This window comes from Fulmarus glacialis, unplaced genomic scaffold (genome assembly GCF_000690835.1).
Source record: "Fulmarus glacialis isolate BGI_N327 unplaced genomic scaffold, ASM69083v1 scaffold4835, whole genome shotgun sequence".
Classification (NCBI taxonomy): Eukaryota; Metazoa; Chordata; class Aves; order Procellariiformes; family Procellariidae; genus Fulmarus; species Fulmarus glacialis.
The window spans coordinates 24,472-34,646 of NW_009212222.1; the positions used below are offsets into that span (position 1 = coordinate 24,472).

The window sequence follows — 10,175 nt, forward strand, 5'->3', positions numbered from 1 at the left end:
CAATAGGTTTCTGTACCCCTTTGATACCCTCATCTCTAGAAACGGAGGGCCGCACCAGGGAACTGCTATCCATTTTTTGTCAAATATTATGTCACAGTGACGCCATTGCTCAACTTGCAGGCGATTTCCTGGGGGTTATGGTGCCCTTTGAGATGCAAACTAAAAACTTCGAGAACTGTAATTTGTTTTTTTTCTTTTACTCTGGAAAAACAAAAAAAGCCTCCTAGAACCACCTAATTTCTTTCATTTCCATTCTTACTAACTTCTTCTGCCATTAGAATTGCCTTTAAAGTTGGTTTTTTCCCCTCAGACTTTGCTGTCGAGGCATTGAAGAACAGTTTTATAGATGCCCTGCTGTTTCAAACATTTACTCTACACTTGAAAAATATCAAACCACAAGTCGTTTCGTTTTGTTTTGTTTTAATAAGAAGAAAAAGGCTGAGTAACGATGGGCTGGAGACAGTGCTTCTTAAAGACAGTCTCTCCACCAGGCAGTGAATCTCAGTGAAAAAAATTTTTTACCATCACCTCCTGATTTTGTTCTTTGTCCTTCTTTCTGTCGCAGTGAAGCTGTTACCTTCACCTGTCCTCAGACAGAATGTAGATCATCTCTCCCCCGAGCAGGATCTGGTGGGGCAGGGAGGGCTGAGAGATTCCCTTGGCTGCAGATGGGCTCCTTTCCACCAGCACCTGCACCGACTCCCGAACTCCCTGCTGGCGTGGGACTGAAGTCTGGCCTTAACCCTCTCTCCTCTTCTGTCCCACATGCTGGTAACAACTTCATTGGGTTTTCTGAGGAGGAAACGTGTCATTTGCTTTTTTCATCGAACCTCTGAGGGCAAAGCCTCAGGGAGCTGCGAGCCCTCCAGCCACGTAAAGCTGCCTGTAGTGGTGTTGCACAGCCTCCGAGTACGCCCCGAGCCTGCCATCCCAGGTTGGTCCAGGACTTGTTGGGTTGCCTTTTATTGCCCTGAAGCCAAGCGATGAGGTGACCGGCCCTTGGAATAAGGCGTTAGAAGCTACTGGCATAAACTCCGCTTCAGGATGGTGTTTGAAGTTTTAGGCTGAGGAGTTCCCCTGAGCACCCTCATCTCTTGCATGAATCTTTGGTTGAGGAAGTTGGGCGTAATGTCGTGTTTCATCCCTCCTCTCCCTTGTGCAGGGGAAAGAGCAGAAGGAGTTGTTCATACTGTCAGTATGAACAGATTGCCGGGTTAAATTCCATACTGTCGTTTGTGCCTCATTTCCCTCGTATCTGGATCAAAGACTGATGTCACAACTTGGCTTCACAACTTGAGCTTAGGAAGGAGAACAGCTATAGAGGAGGCAGCTCCTGGTTAACACGCAAATATGCTTGATAGTTGGTGAAAAGGGCAAAGAAAGCATGAAAGGTAAATAGATTTACATTTAAATGAGCCGCATGCTGGAGGTTTTCCCTAATGTAAAAGTCACTCTCTAAAAAAAACGTGAATGTGACAATACAAGCGTTTCAGTCCAAACAAAATTCGTAAGATTTCAGCAATAAGAGAAGTAAAGCTGTAAAGAAAAACACGCTAATTAGGGACTTGATTCTGTGGCCCCTGTTTGCGTTGGTGAGCCCTGGTCCCCAGGAGCACTTTTTGTGGTGTGCAGGGACCAAGCCCAAGGGCTTGGGTGTGTGATGTGGTGGTGGGAATGGGTGGCCCGCGCTCACACTAGCACTCGGTGGACAAAAAGAGCAAAAGACAGGTATACTTACAGAGTGCTTTGGTGTGCCGTCTCAGAGCCCGCAGGTGTGAATGAGATCTTTCTGATGCAGGCAGTGTGGCAATAACCTTGGATTTTCTTTACCTCGTCAAAAGGGAATTATTCTTCACTTTCACAACAGAAGCAAAGGAACGGGAGTTGTAAAAGAAAAACTGTTTCCACAAGGTGGAAAATAAAAAGGGTACATTTGCTTCCAAATCATAAGTTTCATGCTGTCATTTCTTCCTTCCATCCTTCCTTATTCATATCACTAGGATATGGTGTGGTTGAGAAAGAGGTAGTTGGTAGCCAGTTGTTTACACATTATCAGTAAATATTTTAAATTTTTCAGCTTTAAAGAGTAGTTTGAACTGCTTTGGTCTCCTGTGCTAAAGTTTTTGGTAGAGTTCAGAAACATGGTGGAACAAATAATTAAGATTAAAAACAATCTGTACCATCCACAGGGGAATTGAATGAAATCCACCTTGTTAGATTCTTTGTAGTGGTTTCGTTGCAAGTATTTGCAGGATAGGTGCTGATCCTCGCTACAAATTGCCGACATGACTGTAATATACATAAAGTAAGGATTCTTGAATTCTTTCAAAATATTTTGAAAAAGCATAAAATAGAGCAAAACACAGCTCTATTTCATTAGAGTATATATCCTTGTTGTTAAAGTCTGATCTTCGTATCAGCATCTTTGAAACATCTTATAATAAAGTTTTTAACGTAATTCTTTTAAACTATGTTCGCCCAAACGTTAAAAATAGGACCCTTGCTGCATGAATTTTCTGCACTGAAATTATCTGAGCTGAAATATCTAATCACAATTATGTGTTGCTCTTATGTGATATGTTTGTGCTTTCAAAGGTTTAGCTTCTATTCTGAAGATCAGATTATAACTTTACATGGAGGAAGATTCGCTACCATTCATCCGTGTGAAAGAACAGTAGTGACTACTTTGTTTTTCCTAACTGAATGAAGGAATACTCCATGTGAAACTAAGAGCCTGATTTCATTGTTACTTTAACAGTTGTTTTGTCTCTTGTGATTTTCTGATAACATTTAAACATATTTTCCCTGAAAGAATTTGAAAGGTTCAATACTGTGTATGTGATATCTATTATACTGTTCTACATTTTTCACTCTGTTGGTTAAAATAGGTCTTTTTGGGGTGTAAACTATTATCTTCTCCGTGCTGTTGCCTGAATAAACAAGCTATAGATTATTCAATGTGTTTAAGATACAGATACCCACACATTCCAGATGTGTGGCAGAGAAGGTCAAAAGTCAAGTGTGTTCAACCATAGAGTCTACTGGAAATGCATTTTTTTTGAAGTTTATAATTGTATTTGTGAGAGATTGCAAGAAAATATAAAATTCCACTTAATACAGAACAGTTATGTTCTATTTTTGATTTCTTGCTTAGCTGTAAATTAATGCATTATATAGAAATAGATCATTTTGATCAGCTAATGATCCCTCTCTTAGTGTTTCCATAGTTTTCTTGCCTGAAGGAAAAAACTCAGGTAAACTTAGTATACGTGGAATACATGCACAGAAGCACCGCGGAAAAAAGAATGTGTTACTGTCCGTTCCCAACTATCCTATTCAGGAAGAGTATCTTAGATTTACATCACCAGTTGCATTACTTGAGGGGGGAAAAAAAGACAGGATCCCTGTTGGGTGTCCGTGTAGCTTATGCTGAGTAAATATTGACAAAAGTAGTCTAAAGAGCAAACACTTTGACATTTGTAAGGTCCACTGGAAGGTCTTGTATATATTTATACAGCAAGAATGAGTACAGCATACCAATTTTCTTGAACTAGCTCCTGACATAATTCTGCATGGGCTTTCTTGTTGAGAAAGGTATGTTTAAATGTGAATGGGTCATTTGTTACACCCGTAATGAATATCCGTAAATTGCTCTTAGTGAGTTGTTTCAAAAGGTTGCATCACCTGCTTTTACCGTCTCCTCCTCTAAAATGTGATACTACTAATAATGATGACTTTTTAAAAATGAAATTTTTTGATGATTGTAACTGGGGATTTTTTTACTTTGTAGGAATTTTTGATGTTTGTTGTACTCTATATTTATTAAAGATTGAGTCTCAAAACTGTAATGAGCAAAAAATGCTTGCTTAATTTAAATTGTGAATCTGTCTGTTAAGAAATGCATTAGGGGTAGGAGAAGCATAAGACATATTAATTGACAGACAGGAACTGCTGTCTCTGAGGTTGATACAAGTAATTTATTACTTTAGAAATGAATGCCACCTCCAGAATGTGCTTCATTAATTTCAAATTTAGTTTTAATTTCAAGCTGTTGCCCCTTGAGAAGAATAAGGTGGCAAATTATGTTTGAAGAGCAGATTTTTTTTCTTGCTCTGAAGAAACACTAAATTTTAACTGTTTAATTTTACAAATAAGTACACTTCTTCGGCTAAAACACTTAAGCAAAAGTATGATCAGCAGAAACTAACTTATATTTTCTTCTCTTCATAATAGCCTATGTTTCAGACGAACTAAAAGCAGCAGCACTGGTGGAAGAAGATGTGGAACCTGATGAAAATGCAGTTGATGGGGAGCCTTCAGCAAAATACTCATGTCCAGAAAAAGACTTCAGTAAGAACTGCCAAAGCTACCAAAACTCTCCAGCAGCTGAATTTTCCAGCCATGAAATGGACAGTGAGTCACATATCAGTGAGACAAGTGACCGCATGGCGGACTTCGAGAGCAGCTCTATTAAAAATGAGGAAGAGAGCAAGGAGGTTTCAATACCACTGGAAGACTCTACTGTATCTGATAGTTTAGAACAAATGAAAGCCGTATATAATAACTTCCTCTCCAATTCCTACTGGTCCAATCTCAATTTGAACCTTCACCAGCCGATTTCAGAAAAAAACAATGGTAGCAGCAGCAGTAGCAGCAGCAGCAGTAGCAGTTGTGGAAGTGGCAGCTTTGACTGGCACCAGACTGCTATGGCTAAAACGCTGCAGCAAGTTTCTCAGAGCAGAATTCTTCCTGAACCAAGTCTTTTTAGCACAGTTCAATTGTACAGACAAAGCAGTAAGCTTTATGGCTCTATATTTACTGGAGCCAGTAAATTCCGCTGTAAAGACTGCAGTGCTGCCTATGATACTTTAGTAGAATTAACAGTGCACATGAATGAAACGGGACATTATCGAGATGATAACCATGAAACTGATAACAATAACCCCAAAAGATGGTCCAAACCTCGTAAACGTTCTTTGCTTGAAATGGAGGGGAAAGAAGATGCCCAGAAAGTATTAAAGTGTATGTACTGTGGTCATTCATTTGAATCTCTTCAGGATTTGAGTGTTCACATGATCAAAACAAAACACTACCAAAAAGTGCCTCTGAAGGAACCTGTTACGCCTGTAGCAGCAAAAATTATCCCAGCTACTCGAAAGAAAGCATCACTGGAGCTTGAACTTCCAAGTTCTCCAGATTCCACAGGTGGGACACCAAAAGCAACAATCTCAGATACCAATGATGCACTTCAAAAGAATTCTAATCCTTACATTACGCCAAATAATCGCTACGGTCACCAGAATGGTGCCAGCTATGCCTGGCACTTTGAGGCGAGGAAATCTCAAATTCTGAAGTGCATGGAGTGCGGAAGTTCGCATGACACTCTGCAGGAACTCACGGCTCACATGATGGTGACGGGACATTTTATTAAAGTCACTAACTCTGCCATGAAGAAAGGGAAGCCAATTATAGAAGCCCCAGCAACACCAACAATAACGTCCTTAGTGGATGAGAAAGTCCAGTCTGTGCCACTAGCTGCCACCACTTTTACATCTCCTTCCAATACACCTTCTAGTGTTTCCCCTAAATTAAATGTTGAAATAAAAAAAGAAGTAGATAAAGAAAGAGGCATTGCTGATGACAAAATGAAAGACAAAGAAAAGTCAAGTGAAGATGAGGGGAAGTATGATATCTCCTCAAAATACCATTACTTGACTGAAAATGACCTAGAAGAAAGCCCTAAGGGGGGATTAGATATATTGAAGTCTTTAGAAAACACAGTCACGTCAGCTATAAACAAAGCCCAGAATGGCACGCCAAGCTGGGGTGGCTACCCCAGCATCCATGCTGCCTATCAGCTGCCTAATATGATGAAGCTGTCATTGGGTTCATCTGGGAAGAGTACACCATTAAAACCTATGTTTGGAAACAATGAACTAGTATCACCAACTAAAAACCAGCCCTTGGTGTCTCCACCAAGCAGTCAGACCTCACCTGTGCCAAAAACAAACTTTCATGCCATGGAAGAATTGGTAAAGAAAGTCACTGAGAAGGTGGCTAAAGTGGAGGAAAAAATGAAAGAGCCTGAAGGAAAGCTTTCTCCAATGAAGCGTGCAACGCCTTCGCCATGCAGTAGTGAAGTCAGTGAACCCCTTAAGATGGAGTCCTCCAATGACGGTGGCTTTAAAAGCCAGCAGAACAGCCCAGTCCCTCAGAGAGATGGTTGCAAGGATAGTCCAACTGTAGAACCTGTGGAAAACGGGAAAGAGCCTGTTAAGTCCATTGTAAGTTCTTTAAGTAGCAGCACAGCTATCATTACCGATCACCCTCCCGAACAGCCATTTGTAAATCCATTGAGTGCACTGCAGTCTGTCATGAATATTCACCTTGGGAAGGCAGCAAAGCCATCTTTGCCCGCTTTGGATCCAATGAGCATGCTTTTTAAAATGAGCAACAGTTTGGCGGAAAAGGCTGCAGTGGCCACCCCACCTCTACAGTCCAAAAAACCAGACCACTTAGACCGTTATTTTTATCATGTCAACAATGACCAACCCATAGATTTGACGAAAGGCAAGAGTGACAAAAGCTGCTCTTTGGGTTCAGCGCTTTTGTCATCCACATCGACATCTTCTGCATCTTCTTCATCTACAGTGACAACAGCAAAGACATCCGCAGTCGTGTCATTCATGTCAAACTCGCCGCTACGCGAGAATGCCTTGTCAGATATATCTGATATGCTGAAGAACCTGACAGAAAGTCACACATCAAAATCTTCCACACCTTCCAGCATATCTGAGAAATCTGACATTGATGGTACCACAATAGAGGAACCAGAAGAGAGTACACCAGCTCAGAAAAGGAAGGGACGTCAGTCTAACTGGAACCCTCAGCACTTGCTCATATTGCAGGCCCAGTTTGCAGCTAGTTTACGGCAGACTTCGGAGGGAAAATACATCATGTCAGACTTGAGCCCTCAAGAAAGAATGCACATTTCCAGGTTTACGGGACTTTCAATGACCACAATTAGCCACTGGCTAGCCAATGTGAAATACCAGCTCCGAAGGACGGGGGGAACTAAGTTCCTTAAAAATTTGGACACTGGGCACCCAGTGTTCTTTTGTAACGACTGTGCTTCACAGATCAGAACTCCTTCAACTTATATCAGTCATCTTGAATCGCATCTGGGTTTCAGGTTAAGAGACTTGTCCAAACTGTCCAGTGAACAGATTAACAATCAGATAGCACAAGCAAAGTCACCATCTGAAAAACTGGTGACGTCCTCTCCAGAGGAAGATATCGGAACTTCTTATCAGTGCAAACTTTGTAACAGGACTTTTGCAAGCAAGCATGCTGTTAAACTTCATCTTAGTAAAACACATGGGAAGTCACCAGAGGATCATCTTCTGTATGTTTCGGAGTTAGAGAAGCAGTAGCATTTGCTTTTGATTAAAATAACTGTAATTTGCTTTGAGGAAAACTGTCAAAGACGCCTTAAAGCTACTGTTTAGTTCTTGGCACATGTTCTTATTTTAACTCCAGAGTCGCTCTGGGCTGAACTGTTTTGTATAACTGTACAGTGTTTAAATAGAGGTGCATAATCAGCTGTTGTTACTGGTAAAATATGAAGGTTAAAATGCAGTGGTAAGTGTTTGGAACTTTGTGTAAATTGGATTTAGTTGCTGTGCATCCCTCTGATGCATCAAGCTGCATGCATTAACAGACAGTTTAATTAAGCATTTATAACTAATTCTGGTGCACTTTTTTCATGTGACCTAAGTGTGCTGGTATTTCTCACCCTATAATCTTTAGCCCTCTGAGTACTTTGAAGCACTTTTGCATTAATTTGGTAAAAATGTATGGATATGGTTTTTTTAAACCCTTACCAGCTTAGTTCCGATTACTAATATGAACCTCCATTTATGCAGAGGTGTCTCACACCTTGAAATTTAAAAATATAATTTTCACATTGAAACATAGATGTATATATTGTATAGATTTCAAAATCTCTTATGGAAAATGTGATTGTGGTTAATGCCATTTTCTTTTTCTTCAGCATTTTTAGCAACAGTGGGTTTTGTACCTGATAAGCCCCAGGTATAAACTGTACCTATATATAGTGTATATTTCATTTTTTAGATCTAACGGTTTTTCTTTTAACATCCAAACATTGTAAATTATATGATGAAAGATACCACAGATAGCATTTATAAAGTATTCAGAAACATTATTCTTAAAGCAAAGTATGTTTTGTTTTGTTTTGCTATACAGTACATCTATATTAATAGAGGTTCATGTTTAAATTATACATATTTATTAGTGTTGCTATCATTTGTTTGTTTTTTTTTTTTTTTTTTTTTGTCTTAAACCATCTGAAGAAACAGAAGCCACGGACTGCATTCCTGGCATGCATTCTAACTGTTTTGCACAACATGACTTTTAAAGGTATTTATTAGTAAAAAAAAAAAAAAAAAAAAAGAGAGAAAATTCAACATAAACTCAGTGCTCAAAGGGTTAAATCTATTTGAAAAACTCGTACTGTATTTCCTAAACATTGATAAAGCCTTTAAAATGTTTGTACTGTAATACTTTGCTTAAAAGTTATGAGGCATTCTGTGATATAACCTCTTTTACTTATTTATAAGCACTCTTGGTTGTTATTTCCTATTGTAGAATGCCTTTTTATTTCAATTGGTAACTTTCTGTTTTGTTCTGCCTAATTATTCTCCCAAGATTCCATACTGCAGCTTTATCTTTAGGCATATGAAAGGTAACCCGTGGTTACCAGCACACTAAGTGATTCTGTTCGTCTCCATTTTTGGCAGTTAATTTGCAGAAGTAACTGACAGCTGACACCATATGAGAATCTATGTATAAAATATTGGCATGTAAACAGCACAGACACTGTAATGCACTCTGTGCCCTGTTTTGTTGTTGACAATGAAGCACCATTATATGACTCTTCATATAACCTTTTTTTCTACAGCAGCATTAAAATTGTCTTTTTGCTATAATTTTGTGTTGCGTTCACAATTATGTCTGAAATGTGCTACGACTAACGAGCACATTAAAATTAAATTGTATGCTATCTGTTTATGACTGAAGCTTGAGTAGGTTTCTTCATCTGCCAGGTGCTGGCAGTCAAAAGCTGCACATAAATCACTGGAGTTTTAGTGAACTTTAGCATTTAAAGAGCAGGGTAGCACTTATTCAAAGGCTGCATTAACAGAATTTTTTTCCCCCAGAAAAGATAAATGAACGTTATAACTCCTTTTTAGACAGCAGGTAAGGCTGACTGTGAAGACGGGGTTTATAAGCGACGTGTGGCAAAGCAAAGCGGTGTTTTGCTGTGCTGTGTGTTCAGACCCAGGCAGATACTGCTACTCGCACGCGTTCCCCCTGAATGTATTGAGCAGTCTGCAAGTTGCACCGGTGGGTATTTCACGGCTTAGAGAATCCCTTTCCATCTACCCAGCGTTTTCAAATGACAGGAGTAGGAACCTGAGACCGATGACTTAAACTTTGTGATTTTGAAGTGAGTCCTCTTACGGCCCTACCTGCTGTTGTACAGCGTTCACAGCAGATAGGGAGGGGAAAGAAGATGAATAAACACATGCCAAACAAACGCAAACAAGCAGGAGCATTTATATGATAATGACAGACTTTTACTGGTGTTGACAGGTCATCCCGTCAAAACCATTGAAAACAACTTGCATCTCCGAAGCACCTATGCATGTAAATAATGTCTTTTGCCAGTCAGGTGAACTCAGAGTCTGGAGATGGTACATGGGAACCAAAACCACCATTACAGCACTTAAGAATCATGTCTGAAGTAATAACTAGCATCCAAATGTCAAATGTAGTTTCCTTTCTATTTTTAAAAAATCCGCTGTCTTCCAGTAAGCAACTAATTAAATCTTTGGTTCTTTCTTTCTGTCAGTCTTTCTTTCTGTCTTTCTTTCTTTCTTTCCGTCTTTCGTTCCATCTTTCTCTGTAACTGTAAAGGCCAGTTACCATGTCTTCAAAAATGTATCGGAGTGTTCTGTTCATTCTATAGCGGATACCGCTAAGCAGACCTGGTGAATGGGATTAATGATTAGGGCTCTGGGTTTTTTCCTCCTCCTTTGGCTCACAGTCGTGTCTGACTTTAAGGTCATTTGTGTGTCAATGTTTATGGC

At 39.7% G+C, this 10,175-nt stretch overlaps 1 protein-coding gene across 1 annotated transcript; it reads left to right on the forward strand.

Annotated features, from left to right (window-relative positions):
* Positions 1-875: 875 nt before the first annotated feature.
* Positions 876-9,001, forward strand: TSHZ3 (teashirt zinc finger homeobox 3). Its single transcript, XM_009577792.1, has 2 exons — positions 876-885; positions 4,234-9,001. The coding sequence occupies exon 2, from the start codon at positions 4,407-4,409 to the stop codon at positions 7,431-7,433; it is 3,027 nt and encodes a 1,008-aa protein (XP_009576087.1). The 5' UTR covers positions 876-885; positions 4,234-4,406; the 3' UTR covers positions 7,434-9,001.
* The last annotated feature ends 1,174 nt before the right edge of the window (positions 9,002-10,175 follow it).

What these genes read in the sequence shown, in the direction of transcription:
- TSHZ3 (XM_009577792.1), top strand. Translation starts at nt 4,407, where the DNA reads ATGGACAGTGAGTCACATATCAGTGAGACAAGTGACCGCATGGCGGAC.